General features: G+C 41.9%; 1 protein-coding gene and 1 pseudogene across 1 annotated transcript; one reads left to right on the top strand and one right to left on the bottom strand.

Annotated features, from left to right (window-relative positions):
- Window positions 1-4,490: 4,490 nt before the first annotated feature.
- On the top strand, window positions 4,491-10,804 carry LOC137937426 (putative ABC transporter B family member 8; annotated as a pseudogene).
- LOC137937556 (pseudo histidine-containing phosphotransfer protein 5-like) lies at window positions 10,724-12,938 on the bottom strand. The gene is made up of 6 exons (XM_068782625.1): window positions 12,834-12,938; window positions 11,764-11,894; window positions 11,590-11,658; window positions 11,189-11,260; window positions 11,028-11,100; window positions 10,724-10,940 (listed from the first exon to the last, which is right to left on the bottom strand). The coding sequence occupies exons 1-6, from the start codon at window positions 12,888-12,890 to the stop codon at window positions 10,893-10,895; spliced, it is 450 nt and encodes a 149-aa protein (XP_068638726.1). The 5' UTR covers window positions 12,891-12,938; the 3' UTR covers window positions 10,724-10,892.
- Window positions 12,939-13,451: the final 513 nt, after the last annotated feature.

The raw sequence follows: 13,451 nt of genomic DNA, 5'->3' as shown, positions 1-13,451 counted from the left end.
GAGTGAGAGACAGTTCCAACCGAGGCTAGTGGCATGGAAGAGCCATTAGCAGCTTGGATGTTAACTGGGTGAGAAGGCTTAACACAATCATGTAGAAGAGACAAGTGGGGGGTCATATGGTGTGTGGCCCCAAAATCTAAGATCCATTTGTGAGTGTCACTGGAGCTAGCCAAACAAGACATACCTGCATGGGATGTAAATTGAGTACTGGGAGCAGACAACTTGCCAAGAATGCGAGTGAGCTCGGCAGCTAATGATGAGAGATCAAGCGTAGAATCACTGCTAGGAGGAGCTGGTGCAGGAGGTGCCTCTGAATAATCCAACGATCCAATGGCAGCAGATGGACGAAAACCTCTATGTGGTGGACGACTAAAGGTATGATGTGGTGCAGATTTGAAGTGGCCTTGATGTTGACGACTGGAGGCATGATGTTGTGGAGGTTTGAAATTGCCTTGATGTTTAGTGTTGCTTTGTAATGAGGGGCACTGGTGTTTCCAATGACCTTTACCATGACAGTAGGAACATTCATCTTGTGGAACTGGTATTTTTGGCTTCCCGGATGACTGATGAGTTTGAGAGTGTGTTCCAGAACCAAGTATGCCCCCTGATGGTTGAGAAGGGGTGGGTGCCGGAAACAAGTACCTGGGACATATCAGGCGAGGATGTCTTACTCGAAGAAAGTCCACCCAAAGACCTCAATCGTGTTTCTTCAGCCAACAATTCAGATACAGTTGCAGACAAGGTGGGTAGTGGAACTCTATGGATCATAGATCCTCTTATCAGTTCAAAATCACTGCGAAGAGCCATAAGGAAATCGGTAAGCTTGTGATCATCACATGCTCTGGTATATTCAGGGAGCTTCCGAAAGGAGGGTGGATCCATCATATATAGTTGATCCCACAAAGGTGTCATAAATGAGTAGAATTCTTGAATTGTACGATCACCTTGCTTAGCAGACCGCAGTTCTGTCTCAATTTGATACCTTTTAGCAAAGTTTGTCTGTTCATACAGAGTTTCCAAGTAGTCCCATATTTCTTTTGCAGTCTCATACTTCAAAAGTTGCAAACTGATAGACGGATCTACTGAGTTGTTAATCCAAGTGATGATCTTTGCATTATCAGTCAACCACTTCTTATTTTTTTTTATGAAGTCAGTGGATGTAGGCTCTGGAGCAGTGATTTGTCCATCAATGTAATCCCACAAGTCCTTTCCAATTAAAAAATTTCTCATCACAAACTTCCAAAGGGAGTAATTACTCCCATTTAACCGGACAGAGATAACCTTCATATCATGGCTAATTGAATCCATAGGTCTGTAAGTCTAACAGCAAAAGCGCCACACGCAACAATCGAAGCCAATTCTTAATCCAGCCAAGCTAATCAACCTTGCTCACAATACAAATCGAAATCACACTTTCTCAAACAAAAAAATAGATGCATGAGAGCGTCAAACAGCCACACAGAGTTGCTGCCAAATCCCACTCCAAACCTTCAAACTCAATAACCTTCAACGGTAAGTCTACTGCCAAATCCCACTCCGAACCTTCAAACCAAATGCAGAAATCCACGCTCACCGCACCACGAGTACCAGAAATCGATGAAACAGAGTAACACAACCACAAAGAACTGAGAAAAAGATGGAAACCGACCTCTGATGGCGCCGAAACGACAATGCAACCAACGACAAGGGTTTTGCGGGGCGGTGAGACGTCTTCAAGGACCCTAGATCACCGGACGTGGAGCAGACGAGTGGCGCGAGGCGGAAGACGAGCAGAACGAGCGCAGTCCGAGCAGAAAAAGAAAAAATTTGAGTGCGGGAGCAACCAAATCACCTTAGACAACCAAATCGAAGCAAAATCGCTTGATTTCCAGCTCTGATACCATGTAAATCTCTCTGATTTGAGAGAGTTTTTCTTATGCAACTCAGAAAAATGTCGAAAATACAATCTGCCGACGGGTTCAACAGAAACCCTATTCGAAAGGAAGAGGGAAAGGGAAAATTACAGTTATACCCTTGGACAAACCAAAAAAGACAAATAAAGATAAATATACATATTTACATTAACACAACTTTATGAGGAAACAGATACACGACTTTGGGCATATAAAAGCAAAAGCCAACAGTTGAGACTTGTTTGTGTATTTCCTTTAGAAAGAACGAGCACCGACCCTTGCATTATCCTCATCACGTCCATTGGCTCATCTTCATCCAACCTCTTAATTTACTTAAGAACAAATTCATTGATTATCCCATACTAAAATTAGATGTAGACTGCAGAGTGATGATATGGGATGGTGGGGACATCACTCATGTGCCGCAATTACATGAGGTCTCCTAGGGGTTATGATACCGAAGTCAAGGAATTTTCTCGTACACACCCTCACATATTCACTCTTGCTAGGAACCATACATCCTATATTCTGCACCATGAGGGCCTTGAAGACGAAATGTTAAAACAAATATAGATCGATGCCCCTACATTTGATGGTCACTTTGACCCATGGGCATTTTTCACATGAGTTTGTGAAATGGACAAATTTTTTGAGTGGTACGAACTATCTGAGGATAGAAAGTCAGGTTTTGAAAATAAAATTAATAGACATTGCTCAACTTTTATATGAAAAATATTGAGAAGGATATTGCAAGAAGATGCAAACCTCTTATTACTCACTGAGAGGAAATGAAACTCAAGCAATAGACAAAATACCTTCCCCCACCTATAGAAGCATTCGTCTAGATCAGTGGCACAATCTTCAGTAGGGGAGTAAGTCGATCAATGAGTGCATTGTTGAAATTTATGAGTTCTAAAATGTAGTGTTCCTTCATGGATGATGAGGTGATCACTTTGAATAGGTTCTAGAAGGGCTTGAATGACAATCTTAGGCATGAGACGATGCTTCAGGGTGTCACTGTTATGGAGGATGTTTATGCGCTGACCTATAATTATGAGTTGACCTCTATGTCTTAGCCAACGCGTGTGTCAAACATAGATGTATTGTGCCTTTTAGGTCTCCCACAATCAATCCTCAAGTCCTAGGGAAGTCAATTTTAGGGGCTCCCCCTCAAAGCCTGAATTACACTTTTGATCAGCCTACATTGGGGTTAGGGAAAAAAGTACCAAAATTCAATTCTAAGATTTGGTGTCACAAATGTCAAGGATTTAGGCACATCATGTCCAATTGTAGCACTCGGGCTCTTCCCATCAAGGATCAGGAGTACTCAAAGGAATATCAGGAAAATGTCAAACACTCGTATTGTTGCCTTTTAGGAGATCACCGCCGCACTAGGATTTAGTTCTCCCAACTGTCCAATTTGCCTCCAATAATTCGGTCAATACATCTATAGGAATGGGCCCATTTCAAGTTATCCATGGTTATCAGACTAGGAAACCTTTGGATCTGTACCCATATCTCCTCATGTTTTGGTTTTAGAGCACCACATTTGCAAGTAGGGTTAAGGACTTGTATGTTGAAATCACTAAACGCATCCAAGTAAGTAATGCCCAATACAAATTTCAGGCCAATGTGCATAAATGTGATAAATAGTTTAATGATTTCATGGTTTGGATTAGACCTAATCGACTTCCTACTGGATCTACTTGTTGATTTGCCAATAGATCGAGGCATTAGGGACCACCTTTCTATCCCTGACGACCCTTTTCATCACATTCTAACTCCACCCCCTCACCCAACATACCTCCTCCTTCATTGTTTAATACCCCTTTGGATTTTGTTCCATCACCTCTAGCACCAATACATAAAGAACATATTGATGCTATTTTGGATGAACAAATTGTTTTTACCAAAAGTGACGTGGTTCAATGTTTCTTAGTAAAATGGACATTGTGACCGGATTCTGACTGCACATGGGTTACAAGAGACACATTGCAGAAGTTGGACTCTGTTTTGTAGGAGTAATAATAGAGCATTATGAGTCTCACATGATAGGGTCGAGTTTTCCCCACATCGAGAGAGTTGGTGGGAATACCACTTGCGTGCTGCCGATTACACGAGTGTATGCCAAACAACATTGGACCACGGTTGAACCCACCACATTGTAGTTAGGTAGTGATTCATTTAAGATTAATTAGATGATATTTTGTAATTTTATTGTTCACATTTTGGATTATCCTTGGGAGTAACTATTTCATTTTTAGGGGCATTGTTGTTATTTTGAAGTCCCAATTAGGGTTTTTGATTTTCTCCTCACCCCCTCCCTGCCCTCACTCTTCTTCTTCTTCTCTTTTGGTTCTTTTTCCTCTCATTTTCATTACAGGAAACACATACCTGGTGCCTCATCAGGGGGCTGGCCTCCTTAGATTAAAAAGAAAAAAGAAAAAGCCACCAGATCGGTTATTGTACAAATATGGGTGGTTGAAAAGAGGAAGGGGACGGAAACAAAGTATCAATGAACCTACTTTGGATTTTCTTGAACTTTTAGTTTTGTAGGATTAGCAACAACATAGCTTCTTTCACTTTGTCATCATTAAGATGATTGACTCGCTCTGGTTTAAATTAGTCAAAGTGGAAATCGACCGGTCCCTCCACCCAGATATCAATTCAGCTCCATTTTCAGTCCCTGATCAAATCAAATATCTTACGTACACAGCACCAATAAAGCAAATACACCCACGATTTCCACCGTCTGCAACACTGGTTATGGCATACGGCCGTGACCTTCCAACTCCATGTCATTTGATTGCGTTCTCATTTTGAGATTCAGATTTACGTTAGAAGATCACACAAAGATTTAAAGAGAAAACTACAATATCTCTTTCCGAGGGGCATGACGTTGAGTGAAGGATGCCATATCTCTCACTAGGTAGTGGCAATTATACAGAGTCCTTCGTTTTCAAAGCTTTATGTCACCCTTTTCCATCGCTATTCCCCAAAAATTCTATAGTTCGTCATCCTCCCTTAGTTTTGGCTGATATTAAAAGCCGTCCACTGTAGAAGGATACTGCTGGAGCAAGACAAGTGAAAGACAGGTGCTAACGATTCTTACAAGTATTTGGAAGCTGTTCTCCGACAAGAAGTTGGATTCTGAAAACTCTCAAGAAGCGACCATTTCGGAGATCATCAACAGCATTTCCAAATACACCTCTCAGTGAGAAGGTATCTTTGTAAACATTATTTTCAAGGCAAGAAGCATATGAACATGGGAATTTTACTTAAATACCCATTTAAAATAAAATACTTTTAAAAATACCAACGTCATCAAAATATTTCTAAAACTATCCAACTTTGACTGGTCAAATATCTATGTGTAGTCAAAAGCGACACATAAGCTTTGACTGCTTATGTGTCGCCATGTCATCTGTGCAATAAACATAGATCAACACGTCATCTGCCACGTCATTAAATAAAAATTAAATAATTTTTAAAAAAAATAAAAAAATCAGATACATTTTTTATTACCTAATATCTACAATATTGGACATTTATCTTTGGGAAAAGTAATAAATGTTATGTCTCAAAGTCTAAAAATTATTTTAGAGTTTAAAAATACAATTTATTTATATAATTTTTATCATATTATTTACAAAATAATAAATTATTAAAAATATATATTAGTTAATTAAAAATCTTACAACACCTTTTATTATCAATTAAAAATATTTATTAACTGAAAAAATATAAAAAAATTACTTGAGTTTAAAAAATAAATGTACTTGTACACTTTTTATTACCTTATATTTAAAATAATAAGTTATAAAAAATCTTACTCTTACCATTTTAACACTTTTTTATTATCGATTTAAAAATTATTTTAATAAAAAAATTTGAAAATTTTAGTTTTGAGTTTAAAAATCAAATTTATCAATACGTTTTTTTTCAAATTTATTATTACCTTATATTTAAAATAATTTAAAATAAAATAAATATATAATTAATTAAAAAAATTTACTCTTACTAATTTAACATATTTTATTATCAATTTAAAATATTTTTTAATTTTTTAATTGAGAGGGGGGCGTCGAGGGCGAAGTCTGAGGCCGAGCGGCGGCAGTGGGCACTGCGAGAGGGGAGAGGAGAGAAGGGCGAGGCTGAGTGACGGCAGCGAGAGGAGAGAGGGCGAGGCCAGAGTAGGCTGAGGGCGAGCGGCAGTGAGAGGGGGAGAGGAGAGGAGGTCGAGGCCAAGCGACAGCAGCGAGAGGAGAGGGGGTGAGAGGTGAGGAGAGGAGAGGAGGCCGAGCGGCGGCAAGAAGGCGAGAGGAGAGGAGAGGAGGCCGAGCGGCGGCGGCGAGAGGGCGAGAGGAGAGGAGAGGAGGCCGATCGGCGGCAAGAAGGGGAGAGGAGAGGGGGCGAGAGGAGAGGAGAGGAGGCCGAGCGGCAGCGGCGGCGAGAGGGCGAGAGGAGAGGGGGCGAGAGGGCGAGAGGAGAGGAGGCCGAGCGGCGACGGCGAGAGGGCGAGAGGAGAGGAGAGGAGAAAGATGAGAGGGGACACATAAGGCATTTAAAATAATTTATTTTGAAAAACAATGCGGTGGAATACGGTGAGGATTATTTTATTTTTTAATGACGTGTCAGCTTACATGGCAGATGACATGGTAAAAGAATAACGTGTCAGACGACGTTTACTGCACAAATGACGTGGCAACACATAAGCAGTCAAAGCTTATGTGTCGCTTTTGACAGCACACATAGGCATTTGACCGGTCAAAGTTGGGTAGTTTTAGAAATATTTTGATGACGTCGGTATTTTTAAAAATAATTTATTTTAAATGGGTATTTAAGTAAAATTCCCTAAAAGCATACATATTAATTAGCTTTTACTACTAAGAGTGGAAGCCAGTTTTTTTTTTTCTTCTCGTAGTGTATGAGATCCAATACAAGCGTTTATGGGTATATGCACAAGAAAATTAGGTCTCATGTGAGTTTAGTTTTGAAGCAGAACCTTAGAAGATTTAGTTGCATGAGTTTTCATCCTCTTATTTAATCAGGAATAACTTGAATAAAAACTACTTAATTGAGGTTAATAATGCTAAGTGAGAGACAAGATTGTGATTTGAATATAAGTTCAAGAACGTAACAATGTATGGGAGATTACCATGAACAAAGTGAAAAAGTTAGTCTATGTTATAACTTATCGGCTATTTTTCTATTTTAGATTACCATAATTAGCTATGTTATAATGTACGTTGGTTTAAAAAAAAACGAGGAACAAGGTTCTTCCATCTCAAATTTGTTTAGGAATAATCCCATATAGATTAGTGAGTACAAAGATTTTGAGTTTATTATTTTGGAAAGAAGTTTCCTAAGTTCGCTAGTCATCATTGGATGGGCTTTGGGCCCAACTTCACGTGGTATTAGAGCATGTGCTCATATGTGGGCCTCCGTTCAAATTATCCACTTATAGAGTCATAAAAGAGGTTTATACGTGAAGGGGAGTGTTAAGGAATAATCCCACATAGATTAGTGAGTACAAAGATTTAACCCACTAATATTTGGGTATTTTGGTATTATTAACTTCCCATTGAATCTGGGGCCTTTGGGCCAAGTTTTTCAAATGTCTGCCAATTGGGAATGGTTGAGGACTGGGTTGTGACTCATACCTTCTATTGACATCATCTCAGGTTCCCACTTTTCTGATGCATTCATCCGTCTTTATATCCGGACTCGCGTTCTGCTGTTACTTCTCATGGCGGCTATTTCCCCTCGTTATATTACTTGTAATTCCCGGACTCCTGTACAGGAAATATATGTTGTATTTATCGAAGAAATCCCATAAAGAGTATGGTAAAGCAAACATCATAATGGAGCAAGCTCTCAGCTCGATCATAACCGTCTACTCTTTAACAGCAGAAAAGAGAATCATTAGAAAGTTTTCAGCCGTATTAGAGAAAACTTCAAAGCTGGGGATAGCTCAAGGCCTTGCAAAAGGATTAGCAGTGGGAAGCACAGGGCTTTCTTCTGCAATATGGGCTTTTCTCGCCTGGTACGGGAGTAGGTTGGTAATGTATAAAGGGGAGAACGGAGGGAGGATCTACGCAGCTGGGATTTCTTTCATACTGGGTGGCACGTAAGTTTTCTTTAATTTCTGTCTCTTAATCCAGCAATTGTGAGTGCACTCTGCTTGCTAATCTTTTAATGCAGTTCACTGGGCTTGGCACTTCCGGATGTCAACTACTTCACTGAAGCAACAGTCGCTGCAACGAGAATTATCGACAGGATCGATCGAGTTCCTGTAATTGATGGAGACGACAAGAAAGGTCTCGTATTGGAAAAAGTTCGGGGAGAGATTGAATTTGAGCGTGTCAAATTCGCATACCCTTCGAGACCAGACTCAGTCGTTCTCCAGGATTTCAATCTAGTGGTTCCTGCGGGACAGACTTTGGCTCTGGTGGGTTCAAGCGGAAGTGGTAAGTCCACGGCGATCTCCCTGCTGCAACGGTTTTATGATGTAAGTGAAGGAGCAGTGAAGATCGATGGTGTAGGCATCAAGGAGCATCAGCTGAAATGGATCAGAGGAAATGGGTCTTGTTAGTTAAGACCCCTCTTTGGAAGAACAACCTTGGAGAGTTCTTTAATTTATGTCTTCGATATAGATGCCCGGGCAATGTTGAGCCCACTGAGACGATGAATGCCTAATCCACTGACTCGGGCAGTTTTAGATATCTTTACCATCAGTTTCTTTAATTGCTTCAATTGGTGTTTAACTGTATCTTTCATTAGCTGGTGGCACACAAGATTTCCACGGTGAAAAGCGCCGAACAGATAGCGGTCGTCGAAGCGGGTCGAATAATTGAAATCGGATCCCACAGCGACCTTATCAACAGCAAAAATGGTCTTTGCGATGATCAAGAGCACGCTTCTGAAACCCTCATAGGCTCTGCGACCGGAAACAGCGCCGGCCGAGGCAGCGTGCCAAGATCGAGCCCCGCCTCTTTCACCGCTGCTTCCTCCCTCCCGGATAGGACCACTCCTCCTGCCTCTCAACCGCCTCCATCTTTCTCCCGCCTTCTGGCCTTAAACGCCCCCGAATCGAAGCAGGTTCTCATGGGCAGCCTCTCTGCTAACCTCTTCGGTGCTGTACAACCGATTTACGCCTTGACCATCGGTGGGATGATAGCGGCATTCTTTGCCCCCACCCACGACGAAATGCGAGCTCATATTCGTGCCTACTCCTCCATCTTCTCCTCCCTCTGCTTGATCTCTATTGTGCTGAACTTGTCCCAGCATTACAATTTTGCTTACATGGGCGAGCGTCTGACTCGAAGGATCCGTATCCGAATGTTTGAAAAAATCCTCTCTTTCGAACTCGCGTGGTTCGATGAGGATGCCAACTCAAGTGGGGCGTTATGTCCGCGGATAAGCAACGAGGCTTCGAGGGTGAAGTCGCTAGTTGCTGATAGAGCTTCCCTATTAGTGCAAACCGCATCAGCTGTGTTTGTAGCGGTATTCATGGGTTTAATTGTTGCGTGGAAGCTCGCACTGGTCATGATCACGGTACAGCCACTCACAATACTATGTTTCTATACGAAGAAGGTAATGTTATCGAGGCTATCGTTGGATGTGGTGAAAGCGCAGAATCGAAGTACTCAAATTGCGGCCAAGACAGTCTCAAACCATCGGATCGTAACTTCATTCGGATGCGGGGGAAGCTACTAGGAGATTTTCGACGCCGCGCAGGAGGAGCCGAAGAGGGCAGCTAGAAAAAAAGGCATGGTTGGCAGGAGTAAGGATTGGCTCCGCCCAGTGTTTTACATTTCTTTGCTGGGCATTGGATTTTTGGTACTGGGGGAGATTGGTGATGGCCCGGCAGATATCGGCGGGAGACGTGTTTAAGACGTTTTTCGTTTTGGTTAGTACCGGAAAAAGTGATAGCAGAAGCCGGGAGCATGACTTCAGATTTGGCCAAAGGAGCCACTGCAGTGGCATCGGCGTTCGAGGTGTTGGATAGGCAATCGAAGATGAGACCTGGGTCGGACCAGGTAAGTAAAATTTGTTTTGATTTTAATTTGTATAACCAATTTGCTAATTAATTGCATATTTAACAAGAAATGGTCCAAGCAAGTAATTTACAACTATAAACGGATCAGGTGAGCGAGAAACCCAGAGGTACGCGATTGGACAAGATAACTGGAAGAATAGAGCTAAAGAAGGTGGACTTCCGATACCCGAGTCGCCCTCAAAACCTCATCCTGCGGGAATTTTGCTTAGATGTGAAAGCAGGGACCAGTATCGGCCTCGTGGGAAGAAGCGGATGTGGGAAATCGACAGTTATCGGATTGATTCAAAGGTTTTAGACGCAGAGAGTGGGACGGCGAAGGTGGATGGAGTGGACATCAGAGAAATGGATATCGGGTGGTACAGAGGGCACATGGCCCTAGTCTGTCAGGAACCAGTGATCTATTCCGGCAGCGTAAGGGACAACATCGTCTTCGGAAAGCCGGAAGCTTTGGAAGACGAGGTGGTGGAGGCGGCCAAAGCTGCTAACGCTCACGATTTCATTTCGTAAGTCTGGTTTCTCTTTCCGTCCTTCCACCTCAAATCGGTTATGATAAATCCATTCAGAAATCTGATTGCCGTAGTGTTTACTCATTGGTGACGGATGGTGACGGCGGTACAGGTCATTGAAAGACGGGTACGAGACGGAATGCGGAGACAGAGGAGTGCAATTATCAGGAGGTCAAAAGCAAAGGATTGGCATCGCTAGGGCCATCATAAGAAACCCAGTCATTCTGCTGCTCGACGAAGCAATTGTAGAATTCAACCAGAACCTAAGATTTCATGCTCAAGTTAAAAAGCTACATAAAAGGAAATACAGGGAAAGCCATTTCTCCAACAAAATGGGCATATAAATACAACATGAACTAAAAAGATGACTCTACACAATGGTGTTTCCAGTTTCCATTGTCATAGTCTTCGAGCGTCACCACGATCATCAAATTACTTAGGTCGGGATGCAGTTTCCATGGGACCGGCTTGTCTCGACACCTGGTAATTTCAAGACAAAATGTTAACAAATTGAGCTCTTTGTAAGCGGGGTAAGATTTGAGAGGTTCAGGAAGAACTGCAAGGAACCTGAAAGTAAGTCTCGAGTTTCTTCCTCAGAGTGTCATGCTCCTTCTTCACTAGCTGGTAAGTTTTGAAGCATCTGCACTTACATCAGGGTTTATCTTATCAGTAAGAAAGGGGAAACTGGAGGACTTCATCGCGTAATTGTAAAATGGAAATATCGGTACCCTTCCGAATTGAGTTCCCGGCAGAAGTCTCTGAAATGAGAGCACTCACTCTTCAACCTACGAGCTCCAATGCTGGAAGAACGTTCAGATCGTTTCCGTCAGGGGAAATCGCATGAGCAAAAGGAAAATACGATTTATGCTTTTTCAAAAACGTAACACGAGAGGTAATGAATCAAATAGATGTTTAAAAAATTGCTTTCTCTCAAGTGCTTTAATTTCAGCAAAGGATTCAAGAAGATGAAGCATACTTCTGTTCCCAAGTCTACAAAAGCAAAAGAAAAAGGAAAGGAATCCAACAGAGAAGAACTTTTCAGGACTGAAGCTTTTGTTTGTCCTAATACTCTCAGATTCATATGGTCCAGTAACCTCGCCCATTATTTCATCCTCGGCAATTTATTTACCTGGAACAACTGCCCTTGAAAGTATGCATGTAGGAGTCCAGCTTACTGAAATCCAAGGGGCGCTGCTCCCTGAATAACAGTGAAGCATGCAGTAAGTGGTAGCAGCTTCAGATTACTATTTAGAAAGCCATAAAGAGCATAAACAAAGAGCAAGGTGTACGTAAGATGACTAACAGTGCGGCCTCGAGGTTAACCATCGTTCTGATAGAATCCTTGTAGAACGAGCTCACTACTTCTTCGACGAAATTAGGGTTAATGTCGTCTTGCAGCTCCTCCAACTGTACAAATTGCTCATCGAGGAAACCCTGCAACAGCGCAAACCATTAATGTAACCAACTGCCTACCAACCAACAGTCGGTTAATTAGAAACGAGAAAAGTTGGCGACGAACAGTAAGACTTTGAGACACTGTTTGGTTACAGATGACAGAATTGACAAGAGATCAGGAAAACAGAAGCTGTCAGATAAGGAAAGAGATTCTTCCCTTCCCTTCAACCGAACCGTAACGTCCATTTCCGGGCATCCAAAAAAAGTGTCCTATAAAGTAAATGAGTTTTAGAATCTATGCCTATTACTGTTCGATGCTCTCAGTGATCAAATTTCTGTCACCCATCTCTTCGCCTTCTTCTTTCGATTCGTTTTTCTTTCCTCGTCGTCAGCAAAGCCTCTTTTAAGGTTTAACGAGGGCAATCTTTCTGGTGGGCCAAAACCGATTAATTGTCTGACTGAATCAGTACCTCTTCGCTATCCTGGCCTAACACTGGATCCTTCCTTCCCTAGGCATCATGGGCATGACGATCCCATCTGAACTCTGCCTGGGGGAGGAAACGGCGTGATCCTCTTTCAATCAATCGCCACAAAGAAAGAGAAAAAAAATACTTCCCATCAGCTTCACCTATTTTAACCATCCGAGATGTGGTGAACACTGTAACAGTTATGTTGCCGACTCCAATGGTATCTCGGGTGAAAAATATTTTGCATGGGCGAAGACTCTGATTTTCTTCGCCCCGCAGTAGTGTTTCTTACAGTCTAAAACTGCAGAAAGGAACGGAATAGTCAGGACATTTTCCGTCCCGACGGCTTTCTCATCTGCTTACTCATCTTATTATTTATGCATGTAGAATCATAGATAGAGAAGTAAGGAGATCGGAACAGCATTAAAGAATGGAAAATTCGCATTGGTGGACAATGGGGCGGACCAAATAATTCAAATGATAGCTAGAATGGGAATTGAGAGAAGGTTACCTGATCGAAAAGGGATTTTCTCATGTTGGCAACCTGGCGATGCAATGGGCTCACCATTACGAGCTATAAGGGGATATGCAGGAACTGAAGGATGGGTTTGCAGAAGAAAAATATAATTCTGAGAGGAAGCCGCCACAGGGGATGTGAGAAGAATGGAGGCCAGAGGAGGAGTATATATAGCAGATGAAAGTGATGAGCGCTACCCAAAAGAAGCGACCATGTAAGGACGCGTCTTAAGCTGGTGTCTGCCAAAAACTTTGAAAAGGAAGATATCTGGGTCGAGGAAATCACAAATTCCATATATTTAGCTATTTTTGAAGGGAGGGAATAAATTCAGCCCAGATTCTGAAACTTCGAACATTCATGAGATGTGTCATGCACTAAATCTCCCGAATCTGGATTCTTGAACCTGAAATGTGTCCCCTCGGACCTCACAAGTCGCACCAACAAAAATGTTTTTTTTTTTACATATAAAATATTTAAAATAAAAATAAAACCCCTTGAAACAATAATAGAAAAAAGCTCAATCGTCGCCGAGACCGATCTGGGTCAATATCTGAAACAATAAAAGGAGAGAAAAAAAAAAAAAAAAACTAGCCTAGTTGACCCAACCTTTTC

The sequence above is a fragment of the Aristolochia californica genome, unplaced genomic scaffold, assembly GCF_029961685.1.
Source record: "Aristolochia californica isolate CCGP_79_NKW_82.1479 unplaced genomic scaffold, dmAriCali1.0.hap1 SCAF_7, whole genome shotgun sequence".
Lineage (NCBI taxonomy): Eukaryota > Viridiplantae > Streptophyta > Magnoliopsida > Piperales > Aristolochiaceae > Aristolochia > Aristolochia californica.
The sequence above is the reverse complement of the archived record's forward strand: the minus strand, read 5'-3'. Positions and strand labels throughout refer to the sequence as shown.

Bases quoted from the DNA above. Each gene is read 5' to 3' on its own strand.
- LOC137937556 (XM_068782625.1), bottom strand. From the start codon at position 12,890: ATGGTGAGCCCATTGCATCGCCAGGTTGCCAACATGAGAAAATCCCTT. The intron at 11,659-11,763 runs GTTAGTCATCTT...ACTGTTATTCAG, and splicing joins GTTAACCTCGAGGCCGCACT to GGAGCAGCGCCCCTTGGATT. The intron at 10,941-11,027 runs GTTCCTTGCAGT...TGAAATTACCAG, and splicing joins AACTCGAGACTTACTTTCAG to GTGTCGAGACAAGCCGGTCC.